This window comes from Vespa mandarinia, chromosome 3 (assembly GCF_050613455.1).
Source record: "Vespa mandarinia isolate Hongniang chromosome 3, ASM5061345v1, whole genome shotgun sequence".
Classification (NCBI taxonomy): domain Eukaryota; kingdom Metazoa; phylum Arthropoda; class Insecta; order Hymenoptera; family Vespidae; genus Vespa; species Vespa mandarinia.
In genome coordinates, this window is record NC_140812.1 from 6895001 (window position 1) to 6915000 (window position 20000).

Consider the following 20000-nt stretch of genomic DNA (forward strand, 5'->3'; position numbering starts at 1 on the left):
ATATATAATATTATATATATTATATATATAATATATATATATATATAGAGAGAGAGAGAGAGAGAGAGAGAGAAATGTATGGAATTTTTCGTTGACATCGATTTTTTTAAAGAAATCATCAAATATACCTTTTTTTGACTTGATTTATTCTGTACTAAAAATACATATATTCTTCGAACGATATCTAGAAAGAAAGAGAGGAAGAGAGAGAGAAAGAGAGAGAGGGAGAGAGAGAGAGAGAGAGAGAGAGAGAGAGAGAGAGAGAGAGAGAGAGAGAGAGAGAGAGAGAAGGTTTATGCACCTTTATTCGCAACAGATATTCGATTGAAACGATGCCAAGTTTACTATTATTCGAGAACGTTTTTCGAGAAGCTATGAATCTATTGTTTAAACGAAGAGAAAAAGAAAAATAAAAAGAATAAGAAAAAGAAAACGAAATGGAAGAAGAAAAAAGAAGATGAAAAAGATTCGACGTTCTCAATCATATGTCTAAGATTAGCCGTGATGATTTATTGTCACGAAAAGAAGTATTTTTTTTTTCTTTCTTTTTCTTTCTTTCTTTCTTTTTTTTTTTTTTTTTTCTTTCTTTTTTTCTTTTTTTCGAACGAGAAAAGTTCGCCGTTCGTTCGTTTTAACAGTTCAGATTGTCTCTTATCGAAATTATTTTACAGGACTCGAGGAGTGTTTAACTATTATAAGTTCTATTTGTGTTCGATAGGTCTAACGATGTAGAAATTTGTCCTTGAAACGTTTGAATACCTTTCGATGTTAAGCGCGTAAGAGTGTTATGTTAATCTACGAATCTTTTTATTCCGTTGTTAGTTTGTTTCATTTAACTCGGGGAAACTTTTCATAACGTTTGGCGAAAAGGAAAGAAAAATTATAGGTACTGCCTACACAATTTCGTTTCTACCATCGAAAAAAAAAAACCTTGCCTTTCGATTTTCTAATTTAAAAAGAAAGAAAGAGAAAAAGGAAAAACAAATACAAGAAATTACTTCGTTTATTTTCCGTTAGATATTCTACGTTTTCTTTTTTTCTTTTTTTTTTTCTTTCTCCTTTATTCTTTACTTTATTTTTTCAGGATGTATTTTTCCTCGAAATTTTGAATTGAAAATTCGACGTAGTTTAATTTTGCCATAAATAAATCGAGCCTTTACCGACTCTTACACGTGAACGAAACGAGAGTTAATTGAGGAACTTTTCTTACCTTTGATATTTCTTTGAGGGGAAAAAAAAAAGGAAAAGAAAAAGAAAAAAGAACTTGAGAATCCATTCGAGATTTCTATTTGAAAATTGCCTATCGATAAAGCATCGATAAGAACTCAAAGGAAAAATAGATCTCGACGTGCTTTTTATTTCTTTTTTTTTCTTTTTTGTTTTCTTTCTTTCTTTTAACATGCGAGCTTTCAATGGAAAATTATTATAAAACAGAAAAGAAATCTATCGAGAGCGAGTTCCCGTTTAATTTATTTGAATCGTTAACGAAGAGCTAAATAAATTAAAAACGTTTCGAATAAATTTAATCTGCAAATTGCAAATGTTATAATTTTGCATTGAAATATGCATCATTTATTTATTTATTTATTTACTTTTTCTTAAAAAAAATAAAAGAATAAAAAAAAAAAAAGGAAAAAAAAAAACAGAAATTATCTCATATTTTTTTTTCTACTTTTTCTTTCTAATTAATTACACGAATTTGTATCGCTAATCAATTCAGATTAATTCTCTACCTTGGCATTAGACAACTCTTTAGACATGTCTTTCACTGACTAATCAATCCACTATACCTTTTCTCTTCTTTCCTTTCTCCTCATTCACGGGCTCATTGCTCTTACAATTGGAGTGTTGTGTTTGAGACATAGAAAGATAGAAAGAGAGGGAAAGAGGGAGTGATAGAGAGAGAGAGAGAGAGAGAGAGAGAGAGAGAGAGAGAGAGAGAGAAGAGAGAAAGAGAGAAAGAGAGAAAGAGAATGTTCTGTAGGAAGAAGACCGTCGCTGTGCATGCGACCTTTGCCACAGTAAACCAGCCAATGGCATTTGTTCCGATCGTTTTCTATTTCGACGATTAAAGTCCAATGTCCTCTTCCGCTTGTTAAGACGATCACATTGAGTTCCTTATGCTCTCGATATATTGAAAAGAATAACAGACAATTATTTTTAAAATTACTTGAGATATGCAATAATCCTTTCGAATCGTTGTGTGTGTTTGTTTGTGAATGATATGTAATATGTATATAAATGTATGTCTATACATATGTGAATGTATTCAATCTATCATCTAAATGGGCTGGATGGATTGATCACAAATTTATACTGCCAATTAGGTCAATTGCTATGAACTTTCACGATTAATCTCAGTTCGAGACAATTTTCGATTTCAAAATGTTAAGTATTTCGAAAAAATGAAAGATACATAAAAAAAAAAAAAAAAAGAACTCACATACAACAAAGACAATTCCAATTTTTCCATTTGTAGAATTCCAATTTATTGTGTTTTATTTTTCTTTGTAAATGGTATTTTATTATTAAAAAAAAAAAAAAAAAAAAAAAAAAAAAAAAAAAAAAAAAATTCTTTTTTCTTTCGAGATATTTAAAAAAAAAGAAAAAAAAACGATCGAAATAAAATCAACTTCTTAGTCTTATCGAATACACATACACACATAAAAAGTATACAGTAATTAAATTACTTGTGGTGTATTCGTTCGAAAATTAAAAAGAAATAAAAATATTTATAATTTAGATAAATTTTTATTATCGTCTTTGTGAGTATAACAGATCGTTTAAGTTTTCAAATTTATAAACGGCGAAGAAATGCTCGCTCGACAATTTTTTAAATGATCCAAGTTACTTCCGTCCAAGGATTTCTACACAACTCTAAACCAATTAACTCATTGAACGTGCACATATATTATATATATATATATATATATATATATATATATATATATATAATATGCACACACATACTTGTATTCGTCCCGTTATAATACAATAGTTCACATTGGCGTTATATACGAATCTAATATAGAAGCAGGCGATACGCATACATATGTATATACGTATGTATGTACTAATCAATCTTAGCAACGCATGGATGCTGGAATTGCGTTAAGAGTTAACGCGCTGAACGAGGTTAACTCGATTTAAGGTCGCTCTTTAAGATTGCAAGGTGCAGCGCCGTTTGCTTAATGATTTTCCTCCATTTTTTCCTTCCTTCCTTCCTTGCTTCTTTCCTTCCTTCATTCATTCATTCATTCATTTATTTATTTATTTATTTATTTCCTTTTGTTTGTACGTTTATTTTTTTATTTTTTTATTTTTTTTTTCTAATTAAATCTAATCCCATAATTTAGTTCGATTAATATTTCTTTTTCTTTTTTTTTCTTTTATTTTTATTTTTTTTATTTTTTTTTATTTCGTCATTACATCCTTATCGAGATTACCGATATATTCGATTTTTAAATCGAAATGAATTTTTCTTTACGTGTATAAGTTTCGAAGTAAAAGAAAAGAAAAAGTCAATGTTCTCCACGTCGTTGGAGTTACAAACACGAGACGATCGAAGCCTTAGGCTTTTAATACTTCAAAAGAAAAGAAAAGAAAAGAAAAAAAAAAAAAAAAAGAGAAAGAAAAAAAAAATAGACAAGCTTCTAAAAAGCTTTGTTGTGTTGATTGAATTGATTTGGAAATTGTTGAAGGAAATTTTATATATAATATATATATACAAAGAGAATGGAAAATAATAAATAAGTACTTATTGGGAAAAAGTATAGAATCGAGCATGGAAAGGTTGTCATCGTAAGTTTCTTTTAAAATATAAATGAAAAAGAAAAAGTAAGAAAGTAGAAGAGTCTTTGAGGTTGTTAAAACAACAACACGCAAACTCATAATGAATAAGAACGTACATACTATACGATGACTCGTCGTACTATGGCTGATATCGTATATGAGTAGGAAAATTCTTGAGTGTGTTTTTTGCTCATGAGAAAGCTCACACTTTTCTACCCACGTAATATACACATATACAGAGTCATATATAAACTATTTCCGTATAATAAAGCGTGTTGTATATTATTGCTGTGTACGTGAATACCGATCGAAGCTTTCCGTAACACTGTTAACTTTTGTGCTTCTATTCAAATACATATATATATATATATATATATAATACATATATTCATATAATATTATATATTTATATGTATATATATGGATATGTATATATAGGAAACTTGATCGGATTTGCAGGATTTGTCAGATTCGAATAATCGAATAACTATCGTTTATCCATGACCGGATATCGTTTGTTCTCTGTGGATATCGACTAGGAGGAGAATCAAAAAGTTTGAACAAATCAGCTACGACGACAGTGTTGATTTGTTTTTCTGTTTCCTGACTCTCTCTTTCTCTCTCTCTCTCTCTCTCTCGCTTTTTTTCCCTTTTTTCTCCTCTTTTTTCCTCTCTCTCTTTCTTTTTTTTTTTTTTATTACGTTATAAAATACTTCAAATTCATTCTTAAACAAGTTATTGTCTATTAGTTGTGAGAACAGTTGTAACATGTGGATTTGAACAATAAGATTTCTTTATAAGATTAATAGATATTTCTTGTTGTTAGGAATGAAGGACGTATAAACTTACATATATACACGTATGCATATGTGATGGTGTGTGTTCGCGCGCGAGTGTGTATATAAGACGGCTATGAAGTTTTTATAATCTGCCCACGTAGATAGAAGGCGCTATAGAAGTAAAGAAACGTTGGTAGGGTAGCCGATAAAAATATCTACGGTTAATATTGTCATTATTACCTTCGTATCTCTCTTTCTTTCTGTCTTTCTCTCTATCTCTCTATCTCTTTCTGGATGATCGCTTTGACTGTTTTTTCTTTCTTTCTTTCTTTTTTTTTTTTCTTTTTTCTTTTTTCTTTTTTACGTGTATGTATGCTGTACGCGTGTGTATATATATTTTACGATCGTTCACCGAAACGAAATGGAATTTTTCGTTACGAAATAAATGTTTCCCGTATATTTGCGAGTTTGTATTTATTACTAACGTTTATGATGCACCTATGTATATATGTACGTACATACCAATGTATAAAAGGAATATCGATAAAGCGATTCTTTCTCTTTCTTCTTCCTTTACCGACGCGTTCCATTAATCTCGTTATCCTTCGGGCTTAATAAGCCGAGGGAAAAGCGTTAGACATATTTTCCTCTAAGGTAGAGCGTTCTAAAGTAACTAACAATGCGCGTTATAAACACGTGCTCGATCGTGCACGTCAATCCTCGACCATTCAAGGAAAACCTATGTCCTTTCCATGTGTATAAGTGTTTGTATTATGTGTTTATATGTGTTTCTCTTCGTAAACGTGTATGCGTTATAAAAGAATATAATCATACCTTATGTACATTGTTAGACATACATTTTTCTAACGTATCGATGATCGTTGTACTTCATGAAATATGTGTCTTTACGTATATTGAATTTATTTATTATATTTCTCTCTCTTTTTCTTTCTCTCCCTTTTTTTTTCTATCTATTCTCTATGCTCTTTCGAAATATTATTCGTCTTAGGTTAAAAAAACAGAACGGTTACTGGATTTATCTAATATTAGTGTATTTTTGTAGCTTCGAATTGAATCTTAAATTTTCTATATTTTTATCTCTTCGAAGATATACTGACGTGTGTGTATGTATATATATATATATATATATACACGTAGAAGAACGTAGGTTTGGTTTACTTTTTATTTGAAATATTTTGACGTCAAGATCAGGAGCGACGAGATACGTATACGTATTGTGGTAAGAAATAAATGTTTCACAAATTTTAACAAGTATTTCCATGTTCTTGACAAATAAAAGATTATTCCGTGAGGCGATAAATGTGAGCTAACTTGTCCTTGAGGTGTTTAAACATAGAAATTTTCCTAATAGATCGATTATATTAATTCTCTCAGTTATCGTCCATCGGACGAATATAAGTTGTTTGTTTTTTCGATATTTTCGAGCGAGGATACGAAGAGAAAAAAAAAAGAAAAAAAGAAAGAAAGAAAGAAAGAAAGAAAAAAAAAAAAGAAAGAAAATAAATAAAAAAGAAAAAAGAAGGAAAAAGAAAAAGAAAACATTTATCACAACAAAATTACGAAATGTGACACTCGCGTTCCTAATTTATGAGATGGCTGGTACAACCACATAGTAATTTTCTTTTCCTTTCCTTTCTCTTTTCTCTCTCTCTCTCTCTCTCTCTCTTTTTTATTTCTTTTTCTCTTTTCTTCGCGAGTTTTCTCAACGGCGTCAAATACGAAACGTTTTTGAATCCCTTTCTTCGTATATTTCCGTGCTGCAAAAAATTTACACCATTCGCGGGATTCTCTTGCTCGGCTCCCGGGCAATCTCCTGCGGCAAGTGGGCCATCTTAAAGGGGACGTTTTAGATTTTCTCAACTTCGTTGATGTTAGTGATATCTGATTGCGTAAACAGAAACTGACGTTGCTCGTTTAATTAACTCAAACTCCTTTAACGTTTTAAAACGACTCACTAAATAAATATTTTATTTCTGTTTCAGAATTGCCAGCCGAGGAGGGTAAGTCCCCTTACATATTTTTTTCCATTAGAGCGAAAATATTAATAAAAGGTTAAGATTTAATTTATATCGAATCGGCATCGTGGATAATACCTTATTAATAATTATTTGAAAATTGATGATTCGCTTTTATGATAAATTAAATATTTAAAGGGTGTGGGATAGAGGGTGGGGTGGGGGAGAGGGGGCGGGGAATAGGAGGGAGTGAGGGGAAAGAAAAAATATCTCAAAGAAAAAGATAATGTTCTCGTATATTTGAGAATACATTTTTGCGATTAACCAAAAGAGATACTTGTTTTTCTTCGTGTTTAACAAAATGAACGGATAAGAAATTCGTGGTAAGCGATTAGATTTTTCGTCTCAAGTATCTCATTGTGGTAGGAAGTGGGAAAGGAGGAGAAGTGATAGAAAAAGAAGGAAAAAAAGAAAAAAAAACAGATCGATTTATCATTTCATGAAGAAGATATTCGTAATATTACGTTGGAAAATCATGCTAGTGAGAAAACGTATACGACGTATAAATGTTTTAACTGGTGACACGCGAGTTGTTAAAAACTCTGAAACTGATCTGAACGATCGTGTCTCTCTTCAAGAAAAAGAGAAAGAAAGAGAGAGAGAGAGAGAGAGAGAGAGAGAGAGAGAGAGAGAGAGAGAAAGAAAGAGAGAGAATCTTCTTCGTTTACACACAGTATACGAGTAGAGGGAAAAGGATAAAAAGAAAAAGAAACATCGTCGATCCTACTCTGACGCAATTTACTGACGTCGCCGAAGTTGATATTCTGTCGTTGGTCAATTATGACGCACGCGATACACGAGGAAACTCGTTATAATGCCGGATCCAGGCAGTCGTAGGTTCTCTTTCGAGAATCGAAGTTACGACAAGCGCGAAATAGAGGCTTCATGATTATTCGCATTCTTATCGATTTCATTTAAACGTTCGAAGATAGAGAGAACAAATTTGTCGAATTTATTATTGACACAAACGGGCAAGGTCAATGGATTTGTCTTGATTAATGATATCGATCATTTACTTTTATATCTTAATTCTAATTTATCGAAGAAATGTTATTGACGATTTATAATATAATTTTATATCATATCTATAAAAATCTATATACATACATATATATATATATATATATATATATATATATATATACTTATTTATTTTGTACGTATTATGTACGTATATGTATGTATGCATGTATAATAATATAGATCATAGATCCGAGGGAAAAAATAATGAGACATGATACATATGCATTCGCTGAATCGATAGTCATTACATCATCATAATGTTTTTTCCACATGTTTAACGTGTCTCTGTTTGGTATAACAAAAGTATAAATAATCATAATTATGATCATACGTATTATATACGGGTGTATAATATCGACGAGTAAGAAATATAGTACATTGATGAAACATTATGGTTTATTTTCACGTGATATTGGAAATAAACAAACAAACAAGCAAACAAAGAAAAAAAGTTTATCGAGATGGAAAAGTCAAGGTCAATGAATTCGTAAAGATCAAAGAGATCCAGTCTCTCTCTACCTATACCTCTCTCTTCCTTGATACGTCGAGTTAATATTGCACTTGAGTTGCTGCACGTGGTTGAAAACGTCTGTCAAGGGGGTGGTTAAGGGAGGAATGGGAGATGAATTTCGAGACACATGTGGGTGATGGAACGCATCGTTATCGAACTGGAACAGCCTTCGCCTGTATACAGTCCTTCAGGTTCGTAAGCTTCGAATGCATTACGAGCTGACGACGTGTGCGTATGCTTTACCTAATGAATGTATTAATCCATATGTCTCTCTCTCTCTCTCTCTCTCTCTCTCTCTCTCTCTCTCTCTCTCTCTCTCTCTCTCTCTCTCTCTCTCTCTTCGTGTATGTGCGAGTATATGTCTGTCTGTCTGTTGATTGTATACAAAGACGGATACACGTTCACACATACGCAACGATGCGTGTTACTGGAGATATATACGATGCGTACGTATGTATGTATGTATGTATGTATATATATATGCGTATGTGTGTGTGTGAATATATATGTATATATGGATATATATGGATATATATCGCGTCGTAGCGTACTCGTAGTCATCGTCGTCGTCGTCGTCGTCGTCGTCGTCGTCGTCGTCGTCGTCGTTGTCGTCGTCATCGTCGTCGCCGCCGTCGTCGTCGTTGTCGTCGTCGTTGTCGTCGTCGAACACAGGTCTCTGCTTACATTATGCGAATGCATGCGACATGTTCCACTCGATTCCGTACGCGTAATTACACATCGTCATTGCATACGATGAAACAGAATCAACCAATAACATCTACAAATTCGCAATTCGGTTTAAACATAATTTAATTCGTTTTATCCTTCGATGCCGATCTTCGATATCGAATCGATTATCTTTTTCTTTTCGTCTTTCCTCCTCCTACTTCTCCTTCTCTTTTCTCCTCCTACTTCTCCTTCTCTTTCCTCCTCCTACTCCTCCTTCTCTTTCCTCCTCCATAAAAACTTTCTATTATCTTCGCGAATATAACGATAAATTTCAACGATCATCATTTCCATATGATTTGGTCGAATAAAATTTGTTATCTTTGAAATTTTCAGGTAAATCCATCTGGCAACTCGTATTGGAACAATTCGACGACCTCCTAGTTAAGATTCTATTATTAGCCGCTATTATATCTTTTGTACGTATACATTACACAGTTGGAAAGAATGAGTATAAAAAATTGTTAATGGTCGATTCGCGCACGTTTAATTAATAAATAATTTAAGTTCTTAAGTATTATTAGTTTTTATTATCGCAATTTCTATCAGAGACGATGAAATCAAGTCTATGAGAGGAATCGGGATAAAGATTGAAATGTGGTTGAACGAGAATGTTCTAACGCTCAGATTTATATTATATGGAGTAATGTTAGAAATCTCTATGATAGAAAAATAGGAATTGAAATGAAAATAGAAATGGATAAATGTGTGAATCGACCTTAAATAGTCATAGTCATTGGATATTTAAAAGAGATGCATTTATTAGTAAAAAAAGAAAAAAAGAAAAAAGTAATGAACCACCGATCGTCGTAATTATTAACAGTTTAAATGTTATTTAGTATCATAAGTATTTATTAATCTTCTATATGTATATTTAAATTAAATAATTCGTTTAAATTAAGCAGATAATAGAGAATCGAAAGAAAGAGAGATAGACTTTTAATTATGCATTACGACGATCGTATGTACGTATATATGTATACATATATATATATATTTATATATATATATACGTGAGATTCGTTTATCAGGTTGCAGCACATACATTTACGATAACTTCGTTAGTAGAGATTTCTATAAATATATCTAGTATCGGTGAATTTAAAAATATACATCATCGATTTTACGTAGCCATGAAACTTCGTTATTTTCATATGCGAGTCCATGGAGGAAGTTTACTCTATATAGCAATCATATATATCTCGATTAGGTACTAGCTTTATTTGAGGAGCACGAGGATGCGTTCACGGCCTTCGTCGAGCCCTTCGTCATTTTGCTCATTCTTATCGCCAATGCCGTGGTCGGTGTTTGGCAAGAGCGTAACGCCGAATCGGCAATCGAAGCATTGAAGGAGTATGAACCCGAAATGGGTAAGGTCGTTCGGGGTGACAAGGCTGGCGTACAAAGGATTCGAGCGAAAGAGATCGTTCCCGGAGACATCGTTGAGGTGTCCGTCGGTGATAAGATTCCAGCTGATATTCGTCTTAGCAAAATTTTCTCGACCACCCTCAGGATCGATCAATCCATCCTGACTGGTGAATCTGTATCTGTTATCAAGCATACGGATCCTGTTCCCGATCCACGTGCCGTCAATCAGGTTCGTTCGAACGAGACACTTCTTTTTTTTTTTTCTATTCTCCAGTTTACAATTAAACTTATAAAGAATTTTTATAACATCACGATATTCTTTGTCTTTCTATTAGGACAAGAAAAATATTTTATTCTCTGGTACCAATGTAGCTGCTGGTAAAGCACGTGGCGTTGTTATTGGAACTGGTTTAAATACTGCTATTGGTAAAATTCGTACTGAAATGTCTGAGACTGAGGAAATAAAGACACCCCTTCAACAAAAACTCGATGAGTTTGGTGAACAATTGTCAAAAGTCATTTCCGTAATCTGCGTTGCTGTATGGGCTATCAACATCGGTCACTTTAACGATCCTGCTCACGGTGGATCATGGATCAAGGGTGCCATTTACTATTTCAAGATCGCCGTCGCTCTGGCTGTCGCTGCCATTCCTGAAGGTTTACCGGCTGTTATTACGACTTGTTTAGCTTTGGGTACTAGGCGTATGGCTAAGAAGAATGCCATTGTACGTTCCTTGCCTTCTGTCGAAACTCTCGGTTGTACTTCTGTTATTTGCTCTGACAAGACTGGAACATTGACTACCAATCAGATGTCTGTTAGCCGGTAATATATACTTCTTCAAATTTTTCCAAAAGATTTTCAAATGAATTTAATTGATCAATTAATTGCGCAATTAATTATCCTTTTAGAATGTTCATTTTCGATAAGATCGAGGGCAATGATAGCTCGTTCCACGAGTTCGAGATTACAGGATCGACTTACGAACCCATCGGTGAAATCTTCCTTAGAGGACAAAAGATCAAAGGGCAGGATTACGAGACACTTCACGAGATTGGTACAATCTGTATCATGTGTAACGACTCGGCCATTGACTTTAACGAGTTCAAGCAAGCTTTTGAGAAAGTTGGGGAGGCTACCGAAACTGCATTGATTGTTTTGGCAGAAAAGGTCAATCCTTTTGGTGTATCGAAGGGTGGACTCGATCGTCGTAACGCGGCCATAGCCGTCAGGCAAGACATCGAAACGAAATGGAAGAAGGAATTCACCTTGGAATTCTCTCGCGATCGCAAATCCATGTCCTCGTATTGTGTACCATTGAAGCCTAGTAAACTTGGAACTGGACCAAAACTTTTTGTTAAGGGTGCACCCGAAGGAGTATTGGATAGATGCACGCATGCACGCGTTGGTACACAAAAGGTTCCTCTTACTTCGACTTTGAAAAATCGTATTTTGGATCTGACGAGACAATATGGAACCGGACGAGATACCTTGCGTTGTCTTGCTTTGGCTACCGCTGATCATCCGATGAAACCCGATGACATGGATTTAGGCGACTCCACAAAGTTCTATACTTACGAGAAGGAACTCACGTTCATTGGTGTAGTTGGTATGTTGGATCCACCACGTAAGGAAGTATTCGACTCCATTGTTAGGTGTCGTGCTGCTGGTATCCGTGTTATCGTTATCACTGGTGATAACAAAGCCACCGCGGAAGCCATTTGCCGACGAATTGGCGTTTTCACCGAAGAGGAGGACACCACAGGAAAATCATACTCTGGACGTGAATTCGACGATTTATCACCATCCGAACAGAAAGCAGCATGTTCAAGGGCCAGATTATTCTCCCGCGTAGAACCAGCTCACAAATCGAAGATCGTTGAGTATTTGCAAAGCATGAACGAGATCTCAGCTATGGTAAGAACTTTAGATTCTTATAAATCCTTTTTCAAAATTAATAACGAATATTTTAGTAATATCTATAACGTATTATATCTTTTATAGACCGGTGATGGTGTGAACGACGCTCCTGCTTTAAAGAAAGCTGAAATTGGTATTGCTATGGGTTCTGGAACGGCTGTAGCAAAGTCAGCTTCTGAGATGGTATTGGCTGATGACAATTTCTCATCTATCGTTGCTGCCGTTGAAGAAGGTCGTGCCATTTACAATAACATGAAACAATTCATTCGTTATCTCATCTCTTCTAATATCGGTGAAGTCGTAAGGTAAATTTATTCCTAATAAACAATCGTTCAAGTAAAGATATTTTTCTTAAATATGTAAAAAATGTCTAATTCCCAGTATATTCTTGACGGCCGCTCTTGGTCTTCCTGAAGCTTTAATCCCGGTTCAACTTCTCTGGGTTAACTTGGTCACTGATGGTCTTCCAGCTACTGCCCTTGGTTTTAATCCACCCGATTTGGATATCATGGATAAGGTAAAATAATGACGACGAAAAGACATAGTTAAATAACAATTAACAATTATATATTTGATTAATTAATATAATTCGTGTAAATTTAGCCTCCCCGCAAAGCCGATGAATCTCTTATTTCTGGTTGGCTATTTTTCCGATACTTGGCCATTGGTGGATACGTAGGTGCTGCTACTGTAGGATCGGCCGCGTGGTGGTTCTTGTATAGTCCGCATGGACCACAAATGAATTATTATCAATTGGTAAATAGGAACGTTAAATAGCGTCAACGTTTTAACGTTCTACGTGTTTTGACAAAAAATTATTTGTTCAAATTAAATTTAGACTCATCACTTGGCATGCATTGGTGGTGGGGACGAGTTCAAAGGCATTAACTGCAAGATCTTTTCCGATCCTCATCCAATGACCATGGCTCTATCGGTACTAGTAACCATTGAAATGTTGAACGCTATGAATAGGTAAATTCTTTATTATATTTATCTTTATCTTAATAAAGTTTCAACATATTACGTGAAATACGAATTTCTTCTGGGAATATCTTAGCTTATCGGAGAATCAATCACTCATCACGATGCCGCCTTGGTCCAACATGTGGCTCATCGCCTCCATGGCTCTTTCCTTCACACTCCACTTTGTCATTCTTTACGTCGACGTCCTTTCGGTAATAATAATTTATGATATAAATAATTAACCGATTTATCGATCACTATTATATCGTGTTAATTACGTTGTTGCGTTTATTTCAGTCCGTATTCCAAGTGACTCCCTTAACGGGTGAAGAATGGGTTACCGTTATGAAGTTTTCCATTCCAGTGGTACTTCTAGACGAAACCCTGAAGTTCGTTGCCAGAAAGATCACAGATGGTGAGAATCCAATTTACACCGTGCATTGGATCGTTCTAATGTGGGCTGTGTTCTTTGGACTATTGCATATTTGTCCCATATAGAACATCCGTGAACAAAGATTAGTGTAGCGAACAATGTTTTTCCTATGGAAAGCATTTATAACTGAGTTCTTGGACTTGCAAATGCATTTAACTAAAGTTCTTCCCTCCACGGTGCGGGAAGGTCAAGATAAGTTATTAACAAAGTGCGTTTAAGTGAGATTTTAACGAGTTTGACTGTTGTGCATGGTGTTAGTACAACCATTAAAAAAAAAAAAAAAAAAAAAAAAAAAAAGGAAAAAAAAACATAAAAACAGAAAAAAAAACAAAAAAAAAAAAAAGAAAACAGATACGTCGCCAAGGCCCACCAGTCCGCATCACACATATATATATATATATTTATATATATATATATATATATATATATATATATATATATATACATACACATACACAGACCGTACCTTTTAAAGATGTCCCATGATCATGTGGACTTTTTAAGTGGCTGCTCGAGTGATTAAGAGACTCACCTCTGCCGTAATCAAAGAATTAATTATTATTAAATTATTTTTTACGAGTGCCTTTAAATGTTAACTTCTTTGTCCGAGAGAAAAACACACGTATATAGGTGTTCTTTCTAATCAGGTATAGCCAAAACCTTCCTATTGTTTTTAGCACTGTTGCACGCATGTATTATTATTAATCGTGAAACTTACACACTCCAAGTATCGTTTTCGTTCGGTAACTCTCTTAAATTTCCAAATTCTTCGTACACTAACTGCATATGCATTGATTTAAATACAAAATTCCATTGATGTTCTTTAACGTCAATGATCTTTTTAATAAATCAATATCATATCAAAAATATAAAATATTGAGGAACATCAATGGAATCAAAATTGTAGCAAAAGGTTATCAGTGAACAAAAAAGGGAAAAAAAAAAAAGAAAAAGAAAAGTCAACTTTGACAAATCGGCCTTTATACTAGTTGCACGCACATATAAATTTTTGCACAGTTTCCTTTCGTTAAATTTAACGAGCACGTTAAATTATTTATTATTATCATCATACGCTTAATTTTTGATTGTCTGCTTATTAAAAATTCTATGTTAATGAATTCTTAGCATCAAGAGTATCCGCTTCAGTGAAGAGGTCGAAACTGGAGCTGCCTGATAAATTGCTGAGATTTCAAGAGAGTAATTTTGCATGGAGTTCGGATTGACGGAAACCTTATTAATATCCTCGCACATTGTCACGTGTCTTCCTTCCTGTTGGGATATAATAGTGCATGCAAACAAATTCCTACAGCATATCCTATGGTATCTCCGAATTTCCTGGTAATTAAAATAATAAAACGATTTTAACGATCCTGCTGTGTCGTCTATCAGTCAGGATGATGAATATTTTCAAAATTTCATTTGATTTGCATCTATTCTGTAAGATCTGAAAATTAATATAATTAAAGGCATAGCCTTTTATTCTTTGCTAGTTTATTTCCCTTTAACAATGATGCGTCCTTAAAAAATTAATAATTACCTTTGCCAATTCAAATAGATCTGTAGATATGGGAGATAATTGTTAAAAAATGAAAATGCTTATTTTGTTTGTATCGACGCATCCATTTATAGTAAATTATAGTAACGTCCATAGAAATACCTTTCGAGTATACGAAGTAAACGTTTGTTGCACGGTACCTTTTGTATATATACAAAAAAAAAAAAAAAAAAGAAAACAAAACAAAATAAAACAAAAAAAGAACGATTAAAAAGAAAAGAAACTGAAGAGAATGAGAAAAGAAAGAAAAAGGAAAAAAAAAAGAAAAGAAAGAGTGATGCGACGGGCACAGCAGGACAAAGTCGTAACAGCTTGCACTTAATTATTAATTATTAATTAATAATAACTCCGGTCCTCTACAAACGTGTACGTACTTTTGTGTGCATAATTTCTATATAATGCAAGAGAGAGAAAGAAAAAAAAAGAAAGTAAGAAAGAAAGAAAGAAAAGATCACGTCACGCAGCGATTGTGTATATAATCTACGTGTGCGATGTGGACCGTCAAGTTGTGTCGTCCGTCGTCATCATCATCATCATCGTCGTCGTCGTCGTCGTCATCGTCGTCGTCGTCGTCGCCGTCGCCGTCGTCGTTTTCATCGTCGTCGCATCGTACGTGCGTATGGCTTTGTGTGTATACATATTAACGATAAAATAAAAATTGTTAAATCGTTTGAGATCAGCTTGATTGGTCCATGTCTCATCAACGTTTCGAGTCCGGACCGGCGAGCAGAATCCAAAACGACTCGATCGTTAACTCGAACCGTTCCTAATACTTATGTTCACTATGTACAAAAGAAGACAAAAAAAAAAAGAAAGAGAGGAAAAAAAATATAGTATTTGATTAGATCCATTCAAATCGGTCGAGTCGTTTAAGAAGTTTCGAGCTACGGGCCAGATTACGTACGCCATATATATGAATACACATACATACATACATACATACATACACATACATACATACATTATTACATACATACATACATACATACATACATACATACATACATACATACATACATACATACATACATACATACATACATACACAACATACATACATACGCGTTCACAGAGTATATAAAGGGGCGATTAATTGCGAACGATCGGTGTTATTTTCAAGTTCACATGGGGCTTCAATGTGCCTCTGACTGTTCTTTAGTCGTTTAATCCCAAGTTTTATATGTATATATATACACACACACATATATATACATATATAAAACATATATATCACACAGATAGTAAAGTTAAGAATCTGCTAGAAAGTGCAAGAACACACGGCGATCCACTTTTCTATGTACACTTACAAAACGCAACAAGACTGACGGTGTGTGGTTTTAAGAGAAGAGTGGTTCGTTGGCATTCGTACGAAATAAAATGAGAAAAAGGGAAAGGAAGGGAAAAGAAATAAAAAGAAACAGACAAAAAGATAAATAAAACATATAAAAGAAATGGAAAAAAAGGAATATAAAAAAAAAAAAATAAAGGAGAAAGAATACGCGAATAATGTGATCGCGATATCCATAAAGTAAACATTGAAATTACGTTTAGCGATATTTCCCGGTTTTAATTAATTTAACCGCCTCTTAATCGCGGATAAAGAACTTACATAATGTAATATATTAATTATGTTAATGGTTAAGGCGTGATACTTTGGTATGGGCATAATTAGACTTAATTAGATGATGGCAGAGAGAGTCGTGAGTGTGTTCAGAACGAGCGTACGCACACGAAGACGAAAAAAAAGGATAATAAAGGAATAGAAAGAGAAATAGAAAAAGAAAATGAAACAAATACATATACACACATAGGACATACAAAAACATACGGTTATACATATAGTAAGATAATCTAATTAAGTAAATGCCATTGAATATTACATAGGAAAGTTAATTAATGTGATAGATTAATCGTCGGCGTCGCGCTTTTTCCGAACGAACCCGAGTATCTTTCAAAGATCTTTCAAAGATTTTTCTAAGATCTATCAAAGATCTTTCTAAGATCTTTTAGGATTATCTTTTGTTCCGTTTCGTTTCGTTTCTCTTTTCTCTCTCTCTCTCTCTCCTGCTTTTGTTTGATTTTCGATCGCCAATTGAAAATCGTGCTATCGATTAGTCGTCTAATTTCATTCGTAAAAGAATTAGTATAACTATAATTTCATTTTTGTCGATTCTGAGATACGTTTGTGTGTATTTTTTTTTTGAGAGTTGCTCGAATTTGATGTGTTTTCGTGTGAATTGAAAGTAAAAAAGAAAGAAAGAAAAAAAAAAGGAAAAAAAAAGTAGAAAAAAAAGAAATATACAAATAAAAGGAGGGGGGGGGGAAAGAAGAAAAATATTAAAAAAGAATACGGCATTTCTCTGGGGATAACGAAATAAGCACGTCCGAGATATTAATCGGCTAACAATATTTTAAATAATATCCCTTCGGTTTAATTAGATTGTCTGTTGCAAGTTTTAATGTTTTTTTCTTTCTCTGTTTTTTTTTTTTTTTTTTTTTTTTTTTTCTACGCTATAATTATTTTAAACTCAAAGGTCTTCGTATCAGACTAAAAATCGTTGTATAGAACATCTTTATATCATCTATGATATAATAAATTTTAAGTCAATCCATTCAATCGTGTAGACGATAAAATGGATATACACAAACACAAACGGGTTATACGTATCTACATAAATAGTAATATACATTTAGATTTTGATATAAAATGTAAAAGATCAGAAAAAAAGGACTGAACAGTGTCTTTATTAGTTTGAAAGATAATCGTTCATTAAATTGTTTTTTTTTCTTTTAAAATTTTTTTTTTTTTTTTTCTTTTTTTTTTTAATTTTTTTTTAATTTAATTTATCATCGAGCACACATTCAAAGGGTCAATATAAAAAAAATATTGCGGTCGTGCTTAAAAATCGAAGGATGAGTAAATGTAAACGAAATAGTGCCATCGATGAGGGAAGAAAAAGGGCTATAAGCATGGTATTGGATGGACAAGAAAAAAAAAAAAAAAAAAAAAAAAGAAAAAGAACAAAGAGAAAAAAAAAGTTCGTTGGACCACGTTCGATTTTTTTTCGATCTGGTTTTTCTTTTCTTTTTTTTTTTTCTTTTTTTTTTCGATCAAATCGATCTTTGCCCAATGCCATGAGCCCCTCGAACGAATCCGTGGAGAATCGAACTGCGACGATTCTCTGCCGATCTGCATTCTTCTCTGATACGAGAAACGGAGGGTAGTTGTTTTTAATGATAATTCATAACAAATGAAAAAGAAAAGAAAACAAAATAATAATAGAAAGAAAGAAAAAATAAGATAATGATCATTATTCATGCGACATAAGATTCCGAATGAACCGATATTATCATTGAGGATCGCGTATTTCAATGGCGGTAATAAAAAAAGAAAAAAACGCAATACGACAAATTGTAATCACACTTTTATTTCGCACCTGATTATTAATGAAGAAAAGAAAGAAAGTAAAAATAAAAGTAAATAAATAAAACTAGCGAAATACGGCGCGAGTCACATCTAGCAAATATTGTTTATTTATCATATTATTTATCTCTATCGTGTATCGACAAACAAATACAACAACAACAACAACAACAACAAAAATAATAATGATATTGATAATAATAACAATAATAATAATAATAATAATAATAATAATAATAATAATAATAATAATAATAATAATAATGATGATGAAAGAAAAGGTTGATAAAAAGGAAAGAGTAACAGCTCGTTCACATTCCATCGAATCGATTTTTTTTCAAATCGATTTAATTTATTGTCTTCTGCGTTAATACATATAAGTACATTATATTTTATATTTAAACATTCACACGACAATTATACGATACTGCCGTCGATCATATAAAACCGAACCATGTGTGAATATTACAGTCGGTTGACATCGATTCGGCGAAATTATCGATACGGTTAAGAAAAAAAAGAAAAAGAAAAGAAAAATAAAGAAACACCGAAACGTTGTTGAACGATCTGTACTCATCATCGAAAATTATGATGATATTATAACAACCGAAGGTGACCGAGTTTAATGATCGATCAATCGATCGAAAATAATCTTTCGCTTGTTATAATAAACATCATGTGTTAACTAATGCGTGTGTTCCAAGTCAATGATCGGCCTACTAATAAAAGCAAAAAGACAAATTGAAATAATAACTTATCGATCGCTCGCTTACTTCCTGTTGTTTTCTTCATTAACATATGATAAGAAAATAGTTTGGCTAATTTCACCGGATCCTCCTTTTCATCTTTATCATTTCATCCTATCTCCCAATTTAATCTATAACCCCTAAGATCGATTAGGAATCAAGAACGAGTAATCCCAGTTGGAGTTTAAAAAGATCAACGATGGATAAGGATCGTCACCATCACCATCACCATCACCATCATTATCATGATCATCATCATCATCATTGTCGTCGTCGTCGTCGTTGTCGTCGTCGTCGTCATCATTGTTGTTGTCGTTGATGTGTAATAATATCCACGATATTCCATGGATTGATACACACTACTTGTTAACAACCCCTCTCGTTCTACCCCGGATTTGTTGTTTGATTTTTTGTGCATGACTTCTCTTGGGAAACCGATACGGTAATCCCAGTGGCATAAGTAATTACCGTATTGGTCTTATCAATTTGGAATGCCCTAACCAAGGAAATTTATTCCCCCCCGACGAGCAAAATAATCCATCACGACCACCGACACCTTTTTGCTAATTCCTGCCTGCTGGTGTGTGAAAAGATCAGACCGCTAGGTCTCCTTGGACTTGATTTGCCTAGCAACCAAATCCGATCAAGGATTTTATCAGTGACATCAACTAAGGTAAGCGAATTATTTTATTCATATTTATTATATGTTTATGTATATACATACAC

The 20000-nt window shown here is 33.3% G+C and overlaps 1 protein-coding gene across 5 annotated transcripts in view; it reads left to right on the forward strand.

The window, feature by feature from the left end:
* SERCA (ATPase sarcoplasmic/endoplasmic reticulum Ca2+ transporting SERCA) overlaps nt 1–20000 on the forward strand; it is a 38110-nt gene that overhangs the window by 10049 nt on the left and 8061 nt on the right. For 4 of the 5 annotated variants that reach the window (XM_035884142.2, XM_035884145.2, XM_035884143.2 and 1 more), the window contains exons 3-14: nt 6575–6592; nt 9204–9286; nt 10078–10464; nt 10571–11058; nt 11145–12150; nt 12238–12458; nt 12535–12670; nt 12757–12909; nt 12992–13125; nt 13211–13328; nt 13414–13531; nt 14675–15954. In XM_035884142.2, coding sequence (XP_035740035.1) covers nt 6575–6592; nt 9204–9286; nt 10078–10464; nt 10571–11058; nt 11145–12150; nt 12238–12458; nt 12535–12670; nt 12757–12909; nt 12992–13125; nt 13211–13328; nt 13414–13531; nt 14675–14772 — 2960 coding nt within the window. In that variant the 3' untranslated portion in view covers nt 14773–15954. Of the gene's footprint in view, nt 1–6574; nt 6593–9203; nt 9287–10077; nt 10465–10570; nt 11059–11144; nt 12151–12237; nt 12459–12534; nt 12671–12756; nt 12910–12991; nt 13126–13210; nt 13329–13413; nt 13532–14674; nt 15955–20000 lie in introns of those variants that run through there. The other variant, XM_035884146.2, reaches the window with a different exon arrangement.